At 38.2% G+C, this 25,934-nt stretch overlaps 2 protein-coding genes across 15 annotated transcripts in view; both read right to left on the bottom strand.

Annotated features, from left to right (window-relative positions):
- ORC2 (origin recognition complex subunit 2) overlaps window positions 1-10,104 on the bottom strand; it is a 46,040-nt gene extending 35,936 nt beyond the window's left edge. Inside the window, exons 1-4 of one of the 3 annotated variants that reach the window (XM_059168454.1) lie at window positions 9,808-10,104; window positions 6,764-6,812; window positions 5,262-5,365; window positions 4,663-4,806 (exon numbers count right to left, since the gene is read on the bottom strand). In XM_059168454.1, the coding sequence (XP_059024437.1) occupies window positions 4,663-4,806; window positions 5,262-5,358 (241 nt within the window). In that variant the 5' untranslated portion in view covers window positions 5,359-5,365; window positions 6,764-6,812; window positions 9,808-10,104. Of the gene's footprint in view, window positions 1-4,662; window positions 4,807-5,261; window positions 5,366-6,763; window positions 6,813-8,968; window positions 9,765-9,807 lie in introns of those variants that run through there. The other 2 variants (XM_059168455.1, XM_059168456.1) reach the window with 2 other exon arrangements.
- Window positions 10,105-19,130: 9,026 nt separating this feature from the next.
- HYCC2 (hyccin PI4KA lipid kinase complex subunit 2) overlaps window positions 19,131-25,934 on the bottom strand; it is a 73,236-nt gene continuing 66,432 nt past the window's right edge. For all 12 annotated transcript variants that reach the window (XM_059168440.1, XM_059168439.1, XM_059168449.1 and 9 more), the window contains one exon: window positions 19,131-24,496. In XM_059168440.1, the coding sequence (XP_059024423.1) occupies window positions 23,898-24,496 (599 nt within the window). In that variant the 3' untranslated portion in view covers window positions 19,131-23,897. The remainder of the gene's footprint in view (window positions 24,497-25,934) is intronic.

Here is a 25,934-nt window from a genome sequence, read left to right as displayed (position 1 = left end):
AGATCACAAGTAGGCAGAGAGAAAGGAAGGGAAGCAGGCTCCCTGCTGAGCAGAGAGCCCGATGCGGGGCTCGATCCCAGGACCCTGAGATCATGAGCTGAGCCAAAGGCAGTGGCTTAACCCACTGAGCCACCCAGGCACCCTTCTCATAATTTTTTTTAAAAAGGTTTATTTATTTTAGAGAGAGAGCCAGTGAGAGTGGGGGTAGGGACAAAAGGACAGGGAGAGAGAAAACCTCAAGCAAACTCCACACTGAGCCCAGTGCATGTTCTCGATTCCACAATCCTGAGACCATGACTAAGCCAAAATCAAGAGTTGGATGCTTAGATGACTGAGCTACCCAGGTGCCCCTCTCATAATTTTTAAAGAGATTTTATTTAAACATAATTAAAAATCTGTTATAATCCTTAAGTTCAAAAATGGAACTGTGAATAAGGCAAAATTAAATATAATATGAACAGGGTGCCTGGGCAGCTGTCAGTTAAGCGGCTGACTTCAGCTCAGGTCATGATCTCAGGTCCTGGGTTGGAGCATCGCCTCAGACTGTACTGGGCAGAGAATCTACTCCTCCTTCTCCCTTCTCCCACTCGTGCATGCACACGCTCTCTCTCTCAAATAAACAAAATCTTAGAAAGAAAGAACAAACAAACCACATATTTGTCACAGAATTTTCTAGCAGCTAACTTACAAAGAATCAAGTATAGAATTACACTGTTCATAAGACTAAAAAACAAACCAACTGTTCAAGAGAAACACCAATAAGACAAATCATTCTTGAGAATACCTATCTAATTGCCTCGGGAAAAATCTTCTTTTCAAGGCCGGGATCAACTAGCACTTCCATGCAATGACTGTTCTCCAGACTAGATGGATTAACAGACCATAAGAATTAAACCAGGTATGTCAAGATGTGTGCTGCTTATAAGCAGTAGCTTATAATAATAAATATCGTATAATAATTTCACAAGTAAAGGGGTTAATCAATAAAGTATTTAGAGGTCCTTGTTAAAAGGTTGTTTTCTAAGTATTCCAAAGATTCTTTGCCAAATGTCCTTCTGTGTCTTAAAAATAATGCACATTTGTTTTCTATTATAATAAAAGATCAGGAAGAAGCTTTTGTTCATTATTTCAAATGACGCTAAAAAAGATTGCAATAGATGTCACCATTTCTTCTCTAAAAAAAGAACCAAAAGAAAACTCTTCTTCCTACACCTTAACTGAAACACCGTTTTTCATCCTCTCCACATATTGGCAAACAAGAAAAAACAAATCAAAATAGTAAGAGTCATGTCTTTGAGACAACTGTAAGTTATGAGCTCATCTGTAGTACATGCCCATAGCCAAATGAACAGCTCCATTTCCTGGACTGAGAGACTGTCAACACAAGGTTATGTATGTACATGCACACTCAGACAGAAAATACACACCCAACTGTTAATAGTTCCATGTTCTCTAAAAGCATGCATTCTCAACAGGACTATATTGCTCTTAATGGATTAAAAAACAGCTTCTGGTGGGAGGAGGGAGAATATGAAAAACATCTTAGATATTACAAACGGTCTGTGGTCTTCCCAATGGCCACAGACATGTACACTGATATATAAACAGATATGTATCATATATGTAGTATTAAAATTTTGTGGGTGGGGGCAATTAGGAGAAAATGTATAAAAGAAGGCTCTTGAGGGGATGACCGTAAAAAAACAGGTTGAGGAACACTGGTCTGACGCAGTTTCCCAAAAGGTGTGCAAAACTAAAGGCATAGGTTACAGATGTGCTGACTAACGATCCTCTGAGGCCTTTGAGCATGCCAGTCAGGGCTTGCAGAAGGGGTAGGAATAGGGGTCAGAAGCCCGAGGGCATTATCAGTCTGAAGCATTCTCTTCCGTTTATTCCAGTATGCTCCCAAATATCATTTGCTGTGAATGCTATTATGTAAGAAGCAATGAACTTCTACTACAAATATGTATTACCTTTTTTTTAAATTAAAGATTTTATTTATTTGACAGACAGAGATCACAAGTAGGTAAAGAGGAAGGCAGAGAGAGAGGAGGAAGCAGGCTCCCTGCTGAGCAGACAGCCTCATGCAGGGCTTGATCCCAGGACCCTGAGATCATGACCTGAGCTGAAGGCAGAGGCTTAACTCACTGAGCCACCCAGGTGCCCCCAAATATATATTACATTTTTCTTAAGGTTTATTATTTTTTTAAAAGTAATCTCTACATCCAACATGGGACTTGAACTTACAACCCCCAAGATCAAGAGTCACATGCTCTATCAACCAAGCCAGCCAGGAGTCTCTTTTACAAAAAGAAACCATTAAAAAAAAAAATAAAAACACTCTAGGGGTGCCCAGGTAGCACAATCAGTTGAACATGTTACTCTTGGTTTTGGTTCAGAATATGAACTCAAGATCATGGACTTGACACCTATGTCAGTTTCTGAGCTCAGTGGGGGGTCTGCTTGAGATTCTCTCTCCCTCTGCCCCTTCTGTTCATGCTCTCTCTCAAATAAAAAATAAACCTTAAAAAAATTTTTTTTAAAGATTTTATTTCTTCAATGAAGAGAAAGAGAGCATAAGCCCACAAGCAAGGGAAGCAGCAGAGGGAGAGGGAGAAGCAGGCTCCCAACGGAGCAGGGAGCCCGATATGGGACTGGATCCCAGGTCCCTGCAATCAAGACCTGAGACAAAGGCAGATGTTTAACTGACGAAGCCACCCAGGGACCCCAAAAAACAGTTTAAAGACAAATATATTGTTTTCAATCTCTTCTTTGGTCTCCCATAACAGGAATGAAGAATTCAAAGTTCTGGGGCGCCTGGATGGCTCAGCCGGTTAAGCATCTGACAAGTCTGCTTGTTCCTCTACCCTTCCCCCTGGCTCATGCTTGTTCTTGCTCTCTCTCAAATAAATAAAAATCTTAGAAAAAAAAAAAGAAGAAGAATCCAAAATTCTACTCAGAACATGCCCTAAAAAATGTCAACTATCTAACTGGGGACACTTTTAAAAAATCCATTCTGCCCACTTAGTCTATTAAGGGATATATATATATATATTTTTAAATATCATGCCATTTAACACCACGAACTAAACCAGAAGCATTATGATTCAAGTGACAAAAAGGTCAGGAATAGCGATGATGGCCATTTATAGGTCAAATATGAGTAAAAAAGCAGGTCCATGACAGAAATAGGTAACAGAGAAAGAGAATGGGTGCCCAGAGGTAACCTAAGGAAGACTAGGAGATCCGTACAAGCAAAGTCCCTGTTTTTAATGTGATCTCTGTTCCAATGTCCCTAGTGCCCAACAATACTGATTTTGTTCCTTGGTCTTTATTTTTTTAAGCCAACTTAAGTAAATCTGTGTTCCTTGAGCCCTAGCTAAAACATAATAAATCTAAAAAATGTTAAATATAACCTGGCAGGAATCTGGCTTAGGTGTAAAAAGAAGAAAAACAACACCAGCAGTATTACTTCTTGGAATGTTCTTTCTACCTCCCTCTCTCCTTCCCTCCCTCACTCCTTGCTTCCTTCCTTCCGGAAGAAACAGAGAGAGTGTGAGCTTGAGGCAAGGAGGGGAGAGGGGCAGACAGAGAGGGAGTGAGAGAATCTCAAGCAGGCTCCACACCCAGCATGGAGCCCAACATGGGGCCAATCCCACAGCCCTGAAATCATGACCCAAGCTGAAATCAAGAGTCAGATGCCCCACTGACAGAGCCACCCAGGTGCTCCCTTTCTAAATATTTCTGTAAAAACCAAAGTAATAATGAAGTGATTTGCTTTATGAAATTATTTCAAATTAGTTCAAAGTGTAAATATCTTAACAAATAACTTTAGATTGGGCTGTAGACTCTAAAAATAATTAAGTGCAGGATTGGTTGCTTATTAAAAAAAAAAAGAAAGAAAGAAAAAAACTGTAGTTGAGGGGCGCCTGGGTGGCTCAGTAGGTTAAGCCTCTGCCTTCGGCTCAGGTCATGGTCTCAGGGTCCTGGGATCAAGCCCCACATCAGGATCTCTGCTCAGTGGGGAGCCCGCTTCCCCTTCTCCCTCTGCCTGCCTCTCTGCCTACTTGTGATCTCTCTCTGTCAAAGTAATAAATAAAAGAGGCGCCAGGGTGGCTCAGCAGGTTAAAGCCTCTGCCTTCGGCTCAGGTCATGATCCCAGGGTCCTGGGATGGAGCCCCGAATCAGGCTCTCTGCTCCACAGGGAGTCTGCTTCCTTCTCTCTCTCTGCCTGCCTCTCTGCCTACTTGTGATTTCTGTCTATCAAATAAATAAATAAAATCTTAAAAAATAATAATAATAAATAAAAGCTTTAAAATTAAAAAAAAAACTGTAGTTGAAATCAGTGCTTTCAACCTTTCCAACTATACATAAAAACCGTAAGCGCATGCTTTTCTGATAAGAAATATAGTAACATAGCACGCCTGATGAAGAGTTCTGGAGATGGATGACGACAGCACAGCATCACGAATATATTCAACACAACTAAAGTATACACTTAATAATGTTAAATATGGTAAAGTTTATATGTCGTTTACAATAAAAAAAATAATATAGTTTGCCACTGCCTAACCTACCAGACTACTGCTACGTATCCAGCAAAGCAATTTCGGCTACTAGCAGAAATTTGAGTATACTCTCCCCACCCCGACACCAAAATACCTTGAATATCTCGTCCTAAAACTTCCACATAGTTCTGATCTTTTAAGACTTCCTGGTCATCTTCTTCCAAATCATATTCTGGCTTTTTTATTATTTTTTTTGGGTTGACCAAAAGCTGAGCTCGCTCCTTTTTTAATTTAGCTCCTATAAGAACATCCAAAGAATGAGAACACGACAGGTATAAATTCTTTCCAAATATTACATTTAAATAAGTAAATAAACTGTAATACTTATATTGTCATTATTTAAAATCAGGAAAAAAATTCAGTGTTTTCTCTTTGATGAATGTATGTACTACTCTTCACAGTTTATATAAAGAAAAACCTTGAAAGTTTGTTACTGGGGGGCGGGGTCACATTTTAATTACAATGGATAGTTATCACTTACTCCTAATACTATTTTATTTCAGATAAGGCTTTATTATTTTTAATTTTCAAAAGTTTGAATGGAGTGAACTAAAAAAGTAGTTTTTATTTAGTCTTACTAGATCAGATACTTTGTGCTATATTTTTTAAGTAGGTTAAAATATTTTAAAAAGTGAGATAATCCATAACCATCACATAAACATCTCTTCAATTTGATAATTGTATAATCGGTACCTCCTTCTCTATCAAGAATGTGATTAAGGACATCATCATCTCCCACAAACTGAACCTCCATGATCTTGTCTTCCTTTAATTCCAGTTTACTCATCATTGCCAACCTAAACAAAAGCAATAAAGAACACAAACATGATGAAAAATTCATTTCAACAACATTGAAATAAACATTCACATAATACATACATGTATTTATATGACATTTTAAAAAGTCTCTCAAGTATGAAAAATATATTATGCATTATTGCATTAATATTATACTTTTGATAACAAGTAGACCAACTCTTTATCTGAAAAATGGAAAAGATAGGAAGTGGTGTCTGAGAGCTGGAAAAAGCCAAATTCAATCAAGGCAACTAAAATATAAAATTACGAAAGCAATTCTTCCTGTAAAGAAAGCCCTAACTGAGGCGGCTGGGTGGCTGGGTGGGTTAAGCATCTGCCTTGGGCTCAGGTCATGATCCCAGCGTCCTGGGATCGAGCCCCGCATCGGGCTGTCTGCTCAGCAGGGAGCCTGCTTCCCCGCCCCCCCTCTGCCTGCCTCTCTGCCGACTTGTGATCTCTGTCAAATAAATTTTAAAAATCTTAAAAAAAAAAGGGAAGAAAGCCCTAACCAATCTACAATATGATAACATTACCAGAAGGGAGGCATTTAATACATGAGTGTTTAGAGAAGGGGCAGACAAGCAAAGAATAATAATTTGGCAGATTTTAGTATTTATTCACTAGAAATAAATAGTCAATTGGGGGAAATCCATGCATTTCACTGGTATACCAAACCTGGATCAAATAATCCTCAAGCAACCCCCTTTACTATTATCGTATGCTTACCAAACAACTTTAGTTAGAATAAGGCTTTCTGGGTGTCCTGGGAACGAAACAGTAAACATGCATCTTCCCAATACTTTTACAGTCAGTTCTTCACTGAACAGACTTCAGAATTTGGCAAACAAAAACTTGATCAACTCTTTCTACTCTGAAAAAATTTTGTTTCAGAACTATGTACCACTAATGGCTTGAAACGAAATAAGGATGATCCCAACTGGCTCCCAGCTGATCTGTTTACCCAAAAAATGAGTTTTTTCTCTCCTCTCTCTCCTATAAATCCTATTTTCCTTTTATCTACTAATAGGAACTATGGACTATGTTACTTGTGAGTCAGTTATTTTGCATGCATGTAACTTACTAAATGTTGTCAAGTTTTCTTTTGTAACTAGCACACTTTTTTCTTTTTTAAAGTTTATTTATTTATAATCTCTATACCCAACGTGGGGTCAAACTCACAACCAGGAGTTGTATGCTCTACCAACTGAGCCACACACCTTCCCTCCGCCACACTTTTTAAAAAAAAAATGACATCTTTACGTTTTTAAAGTTATCTCTACATCGAAATAGGGCTCAAACACAACCTTAAGATTAAGAGTCATATATTCTTCCAACTGAGCCAGCCAGATGCCCCTAGAACTAGTACACTTAAATGGCTTGTCTTTATTTTCACTTACCTTTAAAAGCACTACACATTCTGCAGCTGGAAAATTCAGGTAGAGTCACCTGCAATTGTAAAAAGAACTTGGTCAAGGTCTGTTAATAGGAAATGAAAGCAACCAAAGAAGTTTACTAGTTTAATAAACAAGATGAATAGATAAATGCAGTTCTTACAAAGTTATCACGAAGGCATAGTAAAGGACAAAACAACCATCAGTATTTTGGCCAGGAAGTACTAGAGACTGAGAGGATCTGGACATTGGGGGCAAGTGGCTGGAAAGAGGAAGCCAACATTTGAGCACTTACTATATGCTGGACACAATTTTGAATATTCTATATGTTATTTTCATTTAACCCTCATAACAACTCTATTAAGGCTTATGTTTTGTGTATACAGATAATACTTCATCTATAATTTATATGACCACTGCCAGCAGAACATAACCTTTTGGGCCATCTTTCTAGTCATGATACTACTTTCTATTACAGGGAATTTGGATGTATTGGAGAAAAAGTTTGATGCATATACATGATATTTATATATAATAAAGGAACTTATGATTTCTTTACATTTGTTTTCTGAGGGGCTATTTGTCAGGCACCCTATTATGTACTTTCATGTATAGTAGATCATTAAATCCTCAGATTCTTTGAGATTCTCCAGTATACAGATGAGTAAACTTAGGTTAACTATGAAATTACTCATCCAAATTTATACAACTAGAAAGTGTGTTAGGGCTAAAACCCAAGTCTGACTGATTTCAAAGTCCCTAATCATTCTACTACACACTTCTCCTGCCATTAAATACAAATTTGTTACCTTTTTTTTTTTTTTAAGATTTTGTTTATTTGACAGAAGTCACAGGTAAGCAGAGAGGCAGGCAGAGAGAGAGGCGGAAGCAGGCTCCCTGCCGAGCAGAGAGTCTGATGTGGGGCTCCATCCCAGGACCCTGGGATCATGACGTGAGCCAAAGGCAGAGGCTTTAACCCACTGAGCCACCCAGGCGCCCTCCCTTTTTTTTTCTTTAAAGATTTACTTATTTATTTTAGAGAGTGAGAGAGAAAAAAAGAGTGGGGGAAAGGAGAGGGAGAAAGAAAGAATCTCCAGCAGACTCCTAGATGAGCACACAACTGGACTCAGGGCTAGATCCCAAGATCTTGAGACCAGAACCTGAGCCAAAACCAAGAGTTGGGACACTTAACCTATGAGCCACCCAGGCACCCCCAAATCCATTATCCTAAATGCTTGTTCTGACCTCTGGATATCATTCATAATATACCTAATCATTTTCCCACCTGGCAGTTTACACATCCAAAGATTTCTATAGTTCTTCTGTGTTTCCAGTTGATTTAAGTTAAACATGCCTAGTTCTATCAAGCATACTTTTAAAAGCACGGCCAGATTCCATCTAATCTACTTTGTTTTAAAATATAAATAGCTATGTTCTACAAGGATATGAAGTAGTGACAATCAGCAAATGCAATAAAACAAATAACTAACTATAATACTAATAGGCAGTCTGGATCCAGGAAATTATATAAAGAAAGCAGAAAATACACCATACAAAGAATGTGGGCTCTGAGCTAACTGACAAAGTGAAAAAGGAGCAAAGCTCAGTTACGTGATTCTCATGAGAAAAAGTTCAGTGGTTCCTTTGGGGAAAGATTTTCAAGAAAAATTTAAAAACAGAAATTCCAGGCAACTGAATATCGTCCAATTTCCCTATGGTATTTTACATAAGAACTGCCTGGACAGAGGCACCGTAACTTAATCTTGTTTGTAATTGAATACATTTATACGTAATTTCTTTTTCTAGATTTTAAGGCATCGTATTACAGTACAGAACCAGCAAACTGAAGAAACTTCTATGAAGACCTTGAAAGAAACCTTTCCCTCCTTCTTCAACAATTTCTGGAAAACAAAACACACACAAAAAACCCAACTTGACAACCACACAATAAAATGCAAATTTTTAGTGATCATCTACTTTTCAAGGCACTGTCTTTGGGTGCTTCCTTTTAAGTGGGACTCCTTCCAAGGAGTTAACAAGACAGGTAATAAAACAGCAGCACCAAAGGAGTATTAACAAAGTATTAAAGCAACCTGTGAGAGCAAACAGATGACTACAATTTTTAAAAACATAATCCTTATTTTTAAAAAAAAAGCTAAATCCCAATTTTAATATTAGAGCTGGGTTCTGATCTTAACGCCACCCTCATACCTGTGAGATTTTGGACAAAACTGTGGCGACTGCACGAGATCATATGCATGGCAAAAGGAAATGCTAATTAAATGTTTCCTATCATCAACTTCTTCAACCTTCCACTTAACCACCTAGAGCTCTTGCATTTTCTCTACGTCTAACAAGAAAGGTGCCCAGGAAATGATGAACGTGTGCAGCGCCACCCACGAAGGTGTGGAGCCACGCTCCTCTTCTTCGGATTTTGCAGCTCCGGTGGGGAGGTGCAGCGGTTTTGTCAGGATTTCAGCTGTAAGACGGGAAGTAACCCGTCCACATCCTTTTAATTGAAAAGGCTCTCCCTGAAGGGCCTGGGCGCAGGGGGACTGCTCGGGGAGGCTGCTCCGTTTGGGGCCTTCGGGCGGGGATGACATGGAAGGTTCTCTCTCCTGCGGTAGTTTGGGGACGGAGTCGTCCTCCGCAGCCTCCCTGTGCCCGCTCCCCTCGGGTCAGTCCGGCACTTCGGCCGCACAGGTTCCGTTTTCTCCTTCAAGCACGGCGCTCTTCGAACCGAGAAACGGACAGGCCGGTAGCGCGTCCGTCGCACGGAAGGCCTCGCAGGGCTGGCGAAGCCCCCCACGGTGCGTCCAGAAGAGCCTCTAACCCCGACGAGGACTTACGGACTTTGGCGGGTGCCTCGCGCCGCTGACCAGTTGGCCGCGCTCGGCCAGCCGAGGGTCCTCGGGCCCGCGGGGGCCGCGCGGGCAGCCCGGGGAGGGCAAAGAGGCAGGCGCAGCGACCCAGCCCGGAGCGCCGGGAGGCAGCCCTCTCCGAGACGCGGGCCCCAGCTCGGCTGCGGGGCTGGGCGCCCCCGGACTCACCTCACAAACCCCGAGCTAAGCGGGAGAGGGAAGCCGGCTGCCGCGTTGTCCCACCACGCACCTCTAGGTCTCCGCCAGGAGCCGCTGCGGCCTCCCCGCGCCTGCCGGACGGTACTCGGGTGACTGGGCGCCGCAGGCAGGGTGGCTTGGGCCCCGGCAAGAAAGGCCAAATTCCGGCTTAAGCACAGCCAGAGAGGGTCGTGGAGCCTCAAGAACCAGTAGGGAAGCCCGGAAGCCGGGGGATGGGAGGCCTGCCGGCCGCACACCGAATCTCCCGCCCTGCCCAGGGGGCGGAGTCCAGGGAAACCAATGAAAAGCGGAGCCAGCCGAGAGCGACGTCGCTGCCCGCCAGTCGGTCTCCGCCTGTCCGCCCCGCCCACCAAGAAACCTGAGGAAAACGAATCCCTAAACCCCGAGTTCTGGGCCTTTCCTGTCCTGTTTTCGTTTCCGGGGAACGGGGAAGGAAGGGTTGGTTACACCTGGGGAAGTTTGCAGAGGTGTAGGTGGTGTGTCTTTAGGCAATCTTAGAAGTCTTCATTAGTTTCTCTACACATCTTCTTTTGAGGAAGAAGATAATGCGAATGAATCTGCCTTTGTGGCTTGTTTTCGTTTTGGTCTTTTTTTTTTTTTTTTTTTTAAATTTGACATAGAGCACAAGCAGAGGGAATGGATGAGGGAGAAGCAGGCCCCCGGCTGAGCAGGGAGCCCTATGCGGGATTTGATCCCAGGACCCCAGATCATGACCTGAGCCGGAGGCAGTCGCTTAACCCACTGAGCCACTGACTGAGACACCCAAACATCCCGTGTTTGGTTTGGTTTTGTTTTGTTAATTTATTTCTTTGGGGTGAAAGGTAGGATTCCATACATCTAAAGGGTTTGGAGTAGGGAAGAAGGGAGATACTGTTCTCTGGAAACAAGAGAATATGGAAATGGGATCAGACCGCTAAGGGGATGGGAAGACTAAGAAGGAATAGATGTACAAAGAGCTAATGAAGAAGAAAAGATCGAACCTATCAGGATGCAGTCTTACCCACTCACAGAATACTATTTCATTTGGATTCAACAACACTACAGAATCCCCTGTGTACCACATGATACACCATTGAGTGAGACAAACACCATCTCTTCTGTCACCAGACAGCTTCCTCTATTAGAGGAAGATACTGAAGGGACAAGACTGAGAAAAATGCTACCATATCAGAAGTTCAGTGTTTATTGGACCACATGGCAGAAGTATCTAACCAAAGGACAGAAGAAGCCAGGAACAATTTTCTTGGAGGAAGAGATGTTTAAACTGAGAGTTGAGTAGATTTAAGCCAGGCAAAGAGGAAGCGTAAAATTTTCCAGGTAGAAAGCACAAATCAAATAGCATGTGCATAAAGGGCCAAGAGGCAAGTGCGAAAGTTGGGTCTGTTGTTTTGAGGGCTAGTTTGGCCCAGTACATTAGTCAGGGCTACTGAAAGATCACTCTGGATAAAGCAGGTAAGAGTGGAAGCATAAGGAAGAGATGGAATCACCTTTTTTTTTTTTTTTAAAAGATTTTATTTATTTATTTGACAGATAGAGATCACAAGTAGGCTGAGAGGCAGGCAGAGAGAGAGAGAGGAGAAAGCAGGCTCCCTGCTGAGCAGACAGCCCGATGTGGGGCTCGATCCCAGGACCTTGGGATCATGACCAGAGCCAAAGGCAGAGGCTTAAACCCACTGAGCCACCCCGGTGCCCCTGGAATCACCATTTTGGAAGATGTTTAGGAAATCCACTTAAGAAAGAGAAATGACAACCTGGATACCTCAATATACCATTTTGGTTGCCAGAATTTAAGAAAACAAAGGATAAAGGTAATATTCTCTACATTGGAAATAAAAGAATCTAGGGAAGCGTGAGCAGAAAAAAAGAGTAAAGAACATAGTCAACAGTTAACAATAAAGTACTTGATAAGTTTTTAAAAATGTGAAGATCTAGGAATACTGAATATTTAATATATTCTTTAACTAATATATTCTTTGTTTCTATGATGTAAACTCTGTTTCGTCTCCTCTTCAGATCTACACCAAAGTCTATAGACTCAGTGGCCTTGTTTGAGTGGTGGGTTTTGAGTATGTTTTTATGGTATATTTGTGGGAAATAGAGGGAAGGGGATAGGTGTCCATGTCTCTTTTTCTTCTTCTTTTTTTAAGATTATCTATTTGACAGAGAAAGAGAGCAAGAGAGAACAAGCAGGGGAAGTGTCAGGCAGAGGGAGAGGGAGAAGCAGGCTCCCCACTGAGCAGGGATCCTGATGCAGGGCTCCATCCCAGGACTCCAGGATCATGACCTGAGCTGAAGGCAGACGCTTAAGCGATGGAGCCACCCAGGTGCCCCTCAGTCTTTTTCTTTGGATAGTTCAATTTACTTGGTTAACTTTGAGCACCTACCTGTATTGTGAACATAGTGCCCAGATATGTTCCTTACCATTAGAGAACTTAAATTCCTGTTTGGTAGAAAGAATCAGGTAATTTCATTACAATAAGGTTTAAGTGCAAGGATAAAATGTGCAGAGATTTACTTGGACAATGATCACTAGTTCAGCTTAGCTAAGCGGAGAAAAGGCAGCAGAGGAAAAGCCTATCCAACTACAGATGACAGAGAATAGGGGTGGAAAAGGGATTTCAGGAAGAGTATCGTATTACAAACTGGGTGTGATAGTACAAAGAAGTTCGGTGTTAATTTAACCTTAAGTAAAAGTTAAGAATGGTAGGAGATGGAATGGGAGAAGTCTGGGGCTAAAGAATAGAATTTATCCTCTATAATGGAACTATTGAATAATTGTAGCCAGGGACTAATGGGTGTTTTATATTAATCACTAATGAAGGTAAGTTTGAGAGGGGTAGGGGTCTAGTTAGGAAGCTATAAAAGAATTCTGGATGTGAAGATGAAGATAGGAGCTTGAGATGCAGTGATAGAACCGGAAAGGAAAGGATGACTTTGGGGGGGGGAAAAATAGGCAAAGTCAGCAGGATTTGGAAATTGGATATAGAAGTAAGGAAGAAGGAAAATATAAGTCTCAGGTTTCTGGCATGGTTATCTGGATATCAGCTCCCCAGTGTTCTGCGAAAGATTACAGATAGACGAAAGAGTTTAGCTTGAGGCATCTTGACTTTGAAATCCCTTTGAAAGAGAGACCAAATTATCCTGCAAACAGTGGTTTTAAGAGTTTGAAATTCATCCAAGAGATCTATAGAGATCTAGGGGTCACCAGTGTATAGATTAAAGCCAAAGGGAGAAAAAAAGAATTGCCTTAGGATGATGAATAAAACATGAAATGAAGTGAGGTACCTCATCTTCTGAGACACGCAGCAAGTAGATGCGCATAGTTGTGGATATAGTTGTTCTTTGAAGTGGTGGGAGAAAACAGGAAATTAAAACCTTCTAGCATTATGGCCTCCATTTAATGAAAAAAAGCTGAGGCTCCTGGGAAAGTGGTACTTCAAGTGATGGAGCCTTGGAACAGGAACTGAAGGGAATGAGAAAAGTAAGCAGGCCAAGAAGTAGAAGGCCTCAAAGTGTTGGGAGCTTAAGGTTGGGGCCAGTGAAGTTGACTGATGCCTATAGCATTCAGTGAACTGAGTTAAGGGAAAAGAAAAGGTGGTGTGTAGCACTGAGATGGATGAGTTATACACATACACACAAACACACACTGCATTAATCTCTTATACTGGCATTTACTATTTTATATATTTCTCTGGGAAAAAAAAATTCTTGAGTCAGTGGTTCCATGTGGAAGAGGAAAGCTTACCTATGAAGGCAAAAGATTGTTACAGGACTAAAGAGAGTTTTCAGTGCTGATTTCACATGAAAATTACCTGGGGAGGTGATAAAATTGCTACTGCTAGATCCCAATCCCACGGAGTGTGAATTTGGCCTTAAATGTGGTCATCAGAAATTTCCCAGATGATTTTTAACATGCAAGCTAGGGTTGAGAACCACTCAGCCAGGAAGAATGAAAATTTTGTCAAATGTGAAATCACCTAGATGCCATGCATTAAACACATACTTGCTAAGGATATGATAGGTCTAGAAGGGCAGTGGCAAATGCCTCAGCAAATAATATCTACCCAGAGTTTTTAAGATACAAATTTGATTTCAATCCTGCTCAGGAGAAAGCAATTACTTCTATCCAAACATTTAGGAATAAACGAGAATAGTAGTAAAATCCTATTTCATCTCCAGGATTTTCTCATGCCAGGGATGATGAGGAGGCCCTTCTAAGGCACAAATTAATAATATAAGATTTGGCAGATTACTCCTTTAAAAAATACACATAATAATTCAAACTCTGGGAAATGAGTCTTAGAATCTAATCTTCAATACAGAAAGTTTTACCATGTTCATAAAGCCATTATTTATAGTAGTTAGATTTCTTGAAATTCTGATTTTCTTTGAGGAAATGATATTTCCTACTGAATACTGGAGAGAATAAAAATATTTTTGAATTGTTTTTAGTTAAATTACACAATGATCCAGAATTTAAGTTTTTACTGGGTAGCATGATCTGGCCATAAAAAAAAGTTTTCATTCCTAATGTGTATTAAATATTGTTAAAGTGCTAAAAGTGATTGGTCCTTCAAGTGAGTTTTTTCTTTAATATTTTTATTTATTTATTTGACAGAGAGAGATCACAAGTGGGCAGAGAGGCAGGCAGAGAGAGGGGGGGGAAGCAGGCTCCCTGCTGAGCAGAGAGCCCAATGCGGGGCTTGATCCCAGAACCCTGAGATCGTGATGTGAGCTGAAGGCAGAGGCTTAACCCACTGAGCCACCCAGGTACCCTTCAAGTGAGTTTTAGAAGAGAGCCCCACCCCTTTCTGATGTAACATGTGAGGAAAAGTAGAGGTGTAACTACAGACTATTATCCATTTTACTTGGATTAGGACCCAGGGCCAGATTTAGACCTTTAGAAACCCTCAACATAAATGACTGTATTTGTACCCTCTCCTGTGTTGTACAAAACAGTATTAAATCATAAAATAATTATAAGGAAGTCCAACAAAATTCTGATTTCCTCCCAAGCCACCTGGCAACATTTTTTGCGGAAGAGGGATGCAGGTAAGAACCTGTAAAATATTTTTAAGTTCTTTGAGAGCTTTCTCTGCGTTATTATACTATAAACCAGGTTTTCTCAACTTAGGTTCCTCATAAAAACCAGAGAAAGACTATTTTTTTAATTTTCCTCTTAAGAATGGTACTCAAGGATAGTACACAACTGGAACTATACATAGGAGATAATTTATAATCTTGCATTCATACGTTATTAGGGCTTGAATCTTTCATGGGTTTACTTTGTCTATTAGTAATCTAGCTCTGCTGAGATCCCACCTCCCCTTCCTTCCTATCCCCTATAGGGACCTTGGCCTTGTGGGGATAGGACAAGTATACCAGTAGTTGAGAATAAGCAATACTGTATGAAGCAGCATCCTGTGGTACTTAAGTGCACAAGTCCATAAGCCTGAGTGTCTGGTTCAATCCTAGCTGTATCACTTACTACCTCTGTGACCTTAGACAGATGAACCTTCCTTTTCTTATAAAAGGAGAATAATAGTACTTATCAGACACCATTATATTATTGAATTATTGCATTTCCTTTAAAGCGGCTAGAATGGTGCTTGGGATGTCCTAGAACCCGGTAAATGTTATTGTTTAACTCCCATGAGAAGAATCTCTGGACCATAAACTGTGACCTGGACCACAGTTGTGTATGTGTTAGCAGGACAGTGTCTCTACTATCTTAATATTCACTATTTTATTATAGTACCTTAAAGTGGCTTTTCCCTTTGTATTTGCCCTGTATTTTCTAAGGTTTTCAAAATGAGCAAATACTACGTTTTTAGTAAAAGGAAAAAATGGAAACTGTCAAACTGGTGAATTTGATCCTCCCTAACTAATGCAGATCCAGAGTAAAGGCAAAACCAAATTAATCGAGGCTTCATACATTGCCTTAACCCATTCTCTTCTGGAACTGCTATTTTTTATCAGCAATTTTGGATTAAGGCATAATAAGAATTTTCAAAATGCATTTTCTATTGCTTAGATCGGAAATAGAAGGGAGAATAAAGCCTTTGGTCCATAAACAAAGAATAATAGCTATGGGGACGGGGGAGGCCTGAGACTTTTCTAGAAAGTACATGTAAATAAAGGAAGAGAAGGCCTGGGGCTGAGCTCTTCATTCAACCCCTATTCTAGGACAAGGCTAAAGTCTGTCTTTAGAAAACACACTGTGGGAAGGACCAAAAAGTTCACTGACTAGAGAACTAACTACTGGTAGGATGACAGGGGAAAGAGGCACTTTCACACATTGCTGAAGAGTATAAATGACAGCAGTAATGCTGGCTCCTCTTTAGAAGGACCTTAGGAGAGAAAATTTTCTAGCATTTCAGTTTTAGAAACAGTTGTGCTTCACCTGAGAAACTGATTTGTTTTATAGTAAGGATTCTGAAGGGCATGTAATTAATCTCTCTATACATTTGGCTGCTTTAAAGTTCAGAGATAAATTCGTATCTCAACAATAACATACAGAAACATATGGCACGTATTTTATGTATTAATTTCACTTCTGCCTTCATGTTATTTATTATTTTACGGGAGTATATGTAATTTTATATATTGCTTTAATTAGTTCTATAAATTGCCTTAATAGGGTGTCCTATAAACAAAAAGTTCAGACATACATAAATAAAATGGCATGCTTTGAAAAAAATACAACAAAGGACCATTTTAAGGTATAAAATTCAGGTAAGATATAAAATTAACTCAGGGGAATCCAGTCAAAAGCCAAATAAAGCTGTATTTTTATACTGTACAAAAGAAAATTTACATTCTCAATGTAACTAGATACATCTAGGGGAAAATTACACATCTCTCAAGAAACACAGTATTTAACATCTTAGATATGTTTCTGCATTGCAGACTGATAATGAATTTTGTACATCTTTATTTACAATAAATTAAAATAGTTTTTATCTCTGGCAGATATTTACAAGGTCAACAAGGACTACATTTCACATTTCAACAATCAACAGCATTAACCAATTCAGTAAGACAGTTAAGATAATGGCTTACATGCACCAATAAATATGATCTTAAATGTGCGTTTTTTTTCTTCAGCTCTGAAAAAATGAAAGATTTCACTAGTCCTAGGTTGAAAGGACGTCAGTCAATAGGAATCATATTTTTCTCATGCCTATCCTATTTAAATATTCACCAGCACAATTCTCTAAGTGCTTGGGACATTTATACCAAGCTGCAGGCTGATGCTGGTCTTTAAAAACAACAAAACAAAACAAAACAAAACAAGAGCTGATCTATACATTCCATATCCTTTCATAGGCAAATATGTGAAAGTGGGATATCTCCTGTTTACTTGTCCACTGTGACAGAGATCAGACTATATAATGCTATAATAAAAACCCTTCAGAAATTGTAGCTAAGAAGAGCCAAATTATGAAAAAAATAGTGGGAAAATAATCCTTGCATCATAAAAATGATTTCTCTTACCCAGTTACAATGAACGCAGAGTCAGCATAATTTTTAGAATGAGAATCAAAAAGATTCATTGAAAGTAGTTGAATTTATTAGAAGTATTTATTCATTTTAAAATAGTTTTTAAGTAATCTCTACACCCAATGTGGGGCTTGGACTTACAACATACAAGAATCACATGCTCTAAGAACTGAGCCAGCCAGGCACCCCACAAATATTTTTAAACAACATATGGAGCATTGAGCTTATTTCTCAATTCAGTCTGGATGATAAAACTTTAAAAAAAAAAAAATCCAAAACCTACATTAGTAATTGTTAGCCAATCTGCCAATCTTCTCTTTCCAAGATAGCTGATCAATACATTCATTACTTTTTAACTACCACCTGATATGAAAGAAAAAAATCATAAAACACAAAAATCACACACACACAAAAATGTTTGCAACATTGGTTGCATTTTGTCCCCCCCACAAATCATTACTTAATAGTTTAAGTAAATCCACTGTTCTTATTGGTCTATACATCTAAAAAATGAGTATTTTAGCTGTTTTCTGCAAAGAAAAAAAAACACCCAGAGTGATCATGTACATAAGTTATGTAAAAACATACCATTTTAGCCAATATCATACTTACTGGAAATAACTGCCATTACTTAAAAGGTACAGTTCCATAACTTCCCCCTCAATTTTATTTTTAAAAATCCATGATCTCATACATACATTATACCAATTTTAGAAGTTTCCCCCTCTTTTTAATTCAATACTGACGAGTAGAACCCTTAATTTGAGTTAAGGAGACCTGGAAAATGTGCCATAAGGAATAATATTTGGCCTTCTCAGCTGGTACTTTAGCTGGAGGTGCAAAATGTTGACATAAGAAAACCTCAAATGGAATCTTGTAGGAACTGTATACCTATGTTGCAGAGCAAAGAATCTTACAGTATTTATTTCCCCTAGGACTAGAAAGCAATCTTATGTTAAAGGGACCTCACTCTTTCGCAGTTAGGTACTTTAAAAATTATATTTGGTTGAGACATTTTCTTTGGTAAACTTTATAATCAACAAAGTTGTAAAGAATTTTCTCTGATACAATTAACACTGAGCTGTTGACACTCAAATACAGCAAACCAGTTTGATATCAATTCTGTAGTTGGGGATGGATTGTCCAAAGTTCATTTCTCTTTGAAAATGAGAACCTACCTCCAGATACACAATTATTTAAAAAAAAAAGACTCCTATATACTGTGACACTTAACTTTTTTTTTTTGTAAAAACCTATAAGCCTAATAGCATAATAGCAGACATCTGTATGTGCCTTAATTTGTAAACATTTTCTCAAATCCAAAACAAAACATTTTCTCAAATCCAAAACAAAACATAGAACCTACATTTCTGTACTATGCTGCCAGTTATTTCACATCATTCCCAGCTATCTGCTAACTTCTATTCTGAATTGTTTGCTCTTGTGTGTATTTCTCATGTGACTAGTGGTTAAGAAATACTGAAGTGACTGAAGTTTCCAAAAGTCTGTGGTTGTGTGGACAGGTTGGGAAGGAATGTGCCTATACGGGTAGGGAAGGCTTGGATAATGAGGGCAACTCTAATTCTAATGGCAGGATCATCATACAGATTTCTGGCACCACCAAAAATCTAATATAGTTTAAGTGCACATTGGTTGATTTGATGAATTTATTTCCTATGTATATTCAGTGCCAATACAACCTACCCGTTAGGTACACAATGCAGGTAATACTAAAATTTATGCCTTGTAGTATCAACATGACCAACTAGAAATGGAAAATTGTACCAATATGGTGAATCACGATTTTATGAGCACTGTCAACAATTTTACACTGCATCCCATCTTATAATCTGGCAAATATTCTAATTTTTGAGAGTTTAAGTTATCAGTAACTTCTAGTAGGTTTTCAAATAACTTGTTTCTAGAAAGCACTTTAAAAAAAATTAAAGCATTAGAAATAAGTGTCTCAACCAACTTAGTGGTTTAAAACATGACAATAATCATTCAACTTGAAAGATAGAAAGTTTCATATTCAGACTTTAACACAGCCATATTATAGAAAAGTTGCTCTAAAATTCTTACAGATGTTCTGACCACTGGTATGACCTATTAAACATTTTTAACCTGAAAAACAAATATATAACTGGAATACTGATTAAAATAAAAACTTTGTAATCCAAGATCAGAAATGGAGAGCTCCTCCTTGCCAGTGTTTATATAAATAGTATAACTACACCTAATGACAGATACTAATTTTTTAAATTTACAAATGAACATGCAGAGAATTAAATGAGACAACTGATTGTCAACTGAAGTACTCAAAAATGGACCCACACGAAACTCACAAAGTGAGGTAGCAGAAAACACCTCACTTAATTAAAATAGTCACAAAAATAGTGCAAAAAAAATCTGAAAGTTATTTTCAGTATTCCAGTGTCTAATAAATAGTTACAATTAATTTAAAGCTATTAAGTGGAATTTGAGAATATACATCGGAAATATTGAGCTTATATAGCTGAGACTACCCCATTTAAGACATTTTATATGGTATATACACTTTAAATGACATAATGGTCAGCATTCCATTTTGGAATCATAAGCTTCACACTATAAACCTTTATCAACCACATAAGGAAATATTGCTTGTATCTATCTATTCTAAAGAACAAGTAATGTTCAATTTTTTCAACATTAGAAATTAATGGAGTAAAATTTATTTAATCTTTACTTTGCAATACTCCACTGTGCAACACAATTAACTTGCTACCCAGGTGACTGTGAAAGCTGGCTGACTCAATTACTTTTAAAATAACTAGAAACACTGATCAAAGCCATTTCTTTGGGTTTATTTTCGCATTTAAGTAAATCCCCAGAAATATAATCAACTACAAAATGGCAGCATACAACTGTTATGTGGCAGAAAATAGTAAGGCATAAATTAGAATAAGAAAAATGTATCTATCCTTACATCTGTGGTATAGATACCTACATTTCTAACACTTCCCCATCTGTTCATTACTCTACATTTTTTCTGGATTAAGTACTTTTCTTAATGTGCTGTATTCACCAACTACTAGACCAGAATTGTAAAGAAACTGCAGAAATGGAGAGTGTTACATACCACATGTACCATAGTACGAGTACAGGGAGGCAGTGGGGTGTTAATATGCATTTGACGGGAGACGGGAGTTCTATTCTGGCTCTGCTTCTTAGTTATGTGATTTTGATCATGTCACAACATTTTGAGCCTCAGTTTCCTGAGGACAGCTATTTGGGGAGGGAGCACTGGGCGACTAGCTAGATTATTTATAGGGTCTCATCTAGCACAAAAATTCTGACTCTATAATAAACAGGCACAGAAGAGTAATTGGGAGAGTAAGAGTGGGGGCAAGGGTAAGGGTTTTAAATTATAACCACTTCCCCCTTCAGCTTCTTAAAATATTTTTATATTTAAAAATCTTACTTTTAGGTTAGCTTTGTACACTTTACCCTTTAGGTTGATTTCTAGTAACATAATTTAAAATTAATGTAATAGAGAAGAGTTACCAAAAGCTTCAGGTATTTCTTTGTATTTATTAATTCAACCTGGCATAGATGGCATCAATCAAATTGATTTATTATAGAAAACAAGTATTTTCTCTGTAATAAGCTTTTCCATAGAGGGAAAGACCTTTTCTTATAGGTATAGAACAGGTTGTTACAGAATAAAGTATGAATATTGCTGATATATATTTGTAATAGCTGTTATAGATCTGAAAACTATTTTGAATAATAATAAATAATGCAAATGAATATTAAAAAATTCTTTAAAAATTTGACTTATGATTCTGAACTAAATTTTAACATATCTTATATAGGAAACCTGTTCTAAGACCCTGAATGCACAGTTTGAGCTAAATGAAATGTTACTTCAGTAAGGCCAAATCACATAACTTAAAAGAACAAAATGTTACAGGGTTATGAAACATTAATGGATATGCATACATACAAAATATGTATGTACATACACAGATAAATGATATCCTCTAAGTTGAAAGTTCTCCAAAACCAACTTTTCAAGTTTAAGATTTTTAACAAAACAAGAGAGATTTTATTTATTACAGCTTTTGCTGAATTTGGTACTATTTTAGGTGGTTTTTGGGTGTGCTTTAACTAAATCATGTTAGATTTAGATGCCAATAAACGCACAACTTGAATTCAAAACAACCTGCCAGCCTCCTAAATGAACCAGGCATTTCTGCCATAAAATGAATGACCTCCAGCCATGGCCAAGCTCTTACCCCTTGGTAAGAACAATGCTCTTTTCTTTTCCTACCTGAAACTTTCCTTTTCTCACTATGTTAGAGATCTCCAGACCTCACTTATTTTGGCTGCTTTCAAACTCATTTATCTGACATCCCTTAAATTAAAAGGGACATCTAATATATGTTTTTGTGATATATACATATACACACCCTGCACACGCGTGTGTGCGCATGCCCATGCACACACACACGCGCACGCGCGCACGCACACACACACACACTCCAATACATTTCTGTTTATAAACTTTTTACTTTATCCAAGACTTTGGCAATGTTGTAGCAGTAGTACTAGTTGTACTAGCTCAGGTTCTAGTTTTCCATTTTCTAAGAGCTGAAAAGTGTTACAGACCACCAAATTCAAATAAGCATCTCATTGTTCTTAAAAAGATTCTACTGAAAATCCCCTCCAAAACAAAACAAAACAAAACAAACCCTCTTACAATAAAATAAGAGGAGGAGAGGGGAGGTTCTCAATGTGGAAAAAAACAGGAGGCATTTTTCTGGTTATTTTATTTATCAAAATCTATTGTAATTTTAATTGATAGAGATAATATTTTAAACTTTGTTAATTAGGAGAATACTTGCTTTCTATAAATTCAGTATATTTTTCTTTCACAATAATAAAATAAAAATGTCTAAATGTACAAAGCGCTAACACCTCTGATCTATTTTGTGGAAGGATAACGTATAGCAGTTCAAGTCATAAAATGATTTTCAAAAACCGATATATTTTCTTTTTTTCAATCAAGCATTAGAGCCTGAGACCCAAAAGAACTTATAATGAAATCTTACCTAACCAAATCAGAACTAAAAAAAAATTTTTTTTTACTAGTAATGCATTTTTGTAGTCTCTTAGCACAGTTACCAAATGCTACTTACATACATTCAACATCTAGCTTACTGGCATGATTTCAAAGTTTTATAAAAATGAGAAACTTCTGCAGATATATGATTAGAAGGTACACAAATTGCATTACATTAAACACAAAGGCAGTGTGGTCCTTGTAGGAGAAATCAAGTCAGTACCCCCTGGTAGAAATGTTCTAAAAAATTGTGTCACGTTGAAGCATCAGTGTTTTCAGCCAATTATCTGTCCCTGATGTGTTTCCTTGGAGTATATGATCTATCAGGACTTCAGGTTTCTTAATCCAAAATATCTGACTGAATTTAGGTACATCTAGAAAGCAGCTGAAAGGGTTTCTCCAATAGTCTGACATCACAGAAAGTGGGTTGAGAAATCCCTCTCTTTACCTGAAGACGTACTTGTACTACTTCAGTCATCATCAGCTCACAAATGAAAAGAAAAAAAACCTATCAAAACTTCCCCTCACACACACAGTCCCACACAAGCTAAACAAAAACCACCCCCTCCCCCCTGCCACAAAACCCCAGCACCAAAGTGTCAATCATTCCTGGGAAATAGAACATGCCCCTTGGATTCTCTGATTTGTTAGTTGTTCAAACTTTAAGGACAGAAATGACCTATGTCCTTGAGGGGAGGAGGGAAGACATGTTAATAATGACTGTAGAGCCATTGAGAAAGTGCATTATCAATTACACAAACAACTTTGAGCCCTGTCCTCCAAAGGAGGGGGCTACAACTTGATTTAAATGCCTCAGTAACTGAACATTTGTGTCCTCGAAATAAAGGAGATGGGGGGGAAAAAGAACCACCCACATTTTAATGAAAAAGTGCAGCAGTCTACCACCTTTCCCCATGCTTCTCAAGAAAATGATTGCACAGACTCAGAGAAGTCCAAAGTCATAGCAGAATCTCTGAGGCACTCCTGGTTAAAAGAGAAAAAAATATGATCCAGTAATCTCCATAATTCTATAGATTATGAGAACAAACCCGTTTTTTTTTTTTTTAAACGAAAGTCAAAGAATCATTTCATAGGGATCATATACACCATTTCCTCTAACATATCCTCAGTCTCACAGTGTTGAAATGGGACCGATCAGCCTACGATGGATTGCACATCACCCAAGAAGAAAGGAAGGCATGGAAAATGCATACATTTTATACTGCTTCACAAACGCATTTACAAGGAATAAGGTGAAGAGAAGATATAGGAAGGAGGAAAAAGAAAACCTTATTGCTGTTTCCATACAAAATACAGTATGAAGATACCTAAACTAAATCAGATCTGATCACGATGACCAATATTTTCACAATGTGGGATGAAGTGTCTTCTTATACAATGAAATGTTCAGTTTAAAGGGTAAGCAGAAAGATGAGAGAGGAGGTCAGAACTACACCTGGGATATTAGCTGCATATTGAAACTTGGGGATCGAGACTGCTTGGTTAAGGGGGCTCCTGGGCTGAGGAGCTCTTTACCTTCTCCAGCTTGACCTAGCCGGTCTTCCTGTAGACTGATAGTTGAGTATCGATTAACCTTGTTAGCTGCTAAATTAGTAACTCCCTCAGTGCCAACCCCAATGCTGGTACTTGCTTGACTGCCATTTACATAGTCAAATGATTTGCTTGAGGAAGCACTGGCTGTCCGGATTAGACTTATACTATTGGTTTTTGGCACCACCTGGCCAGCAGGCAAGCTCAGGTGTTTCTTCATCGGTGTCAGCTCGATTGAATCTACACTAAGATCAGTTGGTTGCTGTACATACTGCCTGCGAGTGACTGCATCTCGAGGGCTCTCACTGGATTTGATGACAGAAGCTGTTTCTTTATCCTTAGCTGAACGCCCCGTTGCTACTTTCCTTAAGCTTCCCCTCTGAGAAGAGGAGGATGGTTTGGTCCCAAATGGCTGACTGCTGAGGGAAGCCCCTGATGAAAATCCTTCATCTGCATCATTTAGGTTTACCGACTCTTCTCCATTTACACCCTCAGCACCTAAAAAACAAATCAGACAGACTCAGCAATAGCTAAATTAAAAGAGAAGGAACTGTGAATAAAAACTCAACTGACCTTATCTCTTGGGTAATCTTCGCTATAGTTTGGCAAGGGCCCTGTTGTCAACGCTTCTCCTAAATAACTTAGGGGAAGAAAGCTTCATCTACGCAGAATCCTAGTATGTTATTCACTGGGTTCGTTCAGCTTTAATTAGTCCAGCATTTGTAAGACTATCCACAAACGAACTTAGTATCGCAATATTTAGGCATATAAGACAACTTTAGGTGAAGTACAATTCGTTACAAAATCTTTATAATATACCCTTGTCTGAGGTGACCATATCTATTTAAAAAAAAAAAAAATCAAAAATTTTCCTCATATTTTCCTTTGCCTACCATAAAAAAGACCATACAAAAGAGACCCCCTTCTGACTGCAGTCAGAATAATGCCAAACCCTTTTTAAGGATAGTACAATTTTACATTTACTCAACCACCAAGTGCTTCTACATGGCTTAAAAACCTTTAACATGGAATTACTAGATTTTCTAACTCAAAAAACTGTACATCACTTCTAGTAATTTCATACTTATATTTTCTCTTTTGGAGGTATCTACTCAACTTGTTTTTATTCTCGACCAATTAATGTGAAGAAAATATCTGATTATCAGAGAGTACCTAGCAGTGATAGTTAAGAAGAGTTTTTACTTTCTATATTATGCAGCTGTAATAATTTGGGTTTTTCACCTTGAGATGCATTATTGTCACGACCACAAAATACAACGGTGCCCCATTACATTTTATGCAGAAACTACAGTTAATGAAATAATCCTTATCTTGGGATTTTTGTTAGAAGGGGAGAAGCATATCTAATACATTCAATTTGGGTTTTTCAGAAAGCCTAATTCTCTTATCGAAAGTATGATCAACACTCTCTTGGAAAGTAATACACTTGCTTCTTTCAAAATGGATAGCAGTTCACTATATTATCATGTATGTTTGCCAGACAGCAAGAAAGTTTAATCTGAATCCACATACAGATATCAATATTACAGTTAAGGTAAAATATTAGGAAAGAATTCTAAACAAATACTACTTTGAGATACAGGTTATCTAAGTAATATATACATAAAATATTTAAACACAATCTTTATTTAACACAGTACCTGGAAAAATAAAAATATTTTCTTAAATGGATTAGTTATTTCCTTCCTTCAAAAGAACAAAATAGGCTATCTTTAAAGCAAAAGGCATGTTATTATACCCAGCAGTTTAAAATCTTCAACCATCATGCAAAGCCATATGAAAATGCAGCCGACACCACTTCTCTCAACCCCTTCTTTGAAACAGTATATAATGTAACTCAAAATGAAACTCTAAATTATATTTACATGTTATCATCTTAGCAATTTACTTACAGTTACTATAAAGAACTCCGAAA

Source organism: Mustela lutreola, chromosome 3, assembly GCF_030435805.1.
Source record: "Mustela lutreola isolate mMusLut2 chromosome 3, mMusLut2.pri, whole genome shotgun sequence".
Lineage (NCBI taxonomy): Eukaryota > Metazoa > Chordata > Mammalia > Carnivora > Mustelidae > Mustela > Mustela lutreola.
The sequence above is the reverse complement of the archived record's forward strand: the minus strand, read 5'-3'. Positions and strand labels throughout refer to the sequence as shown.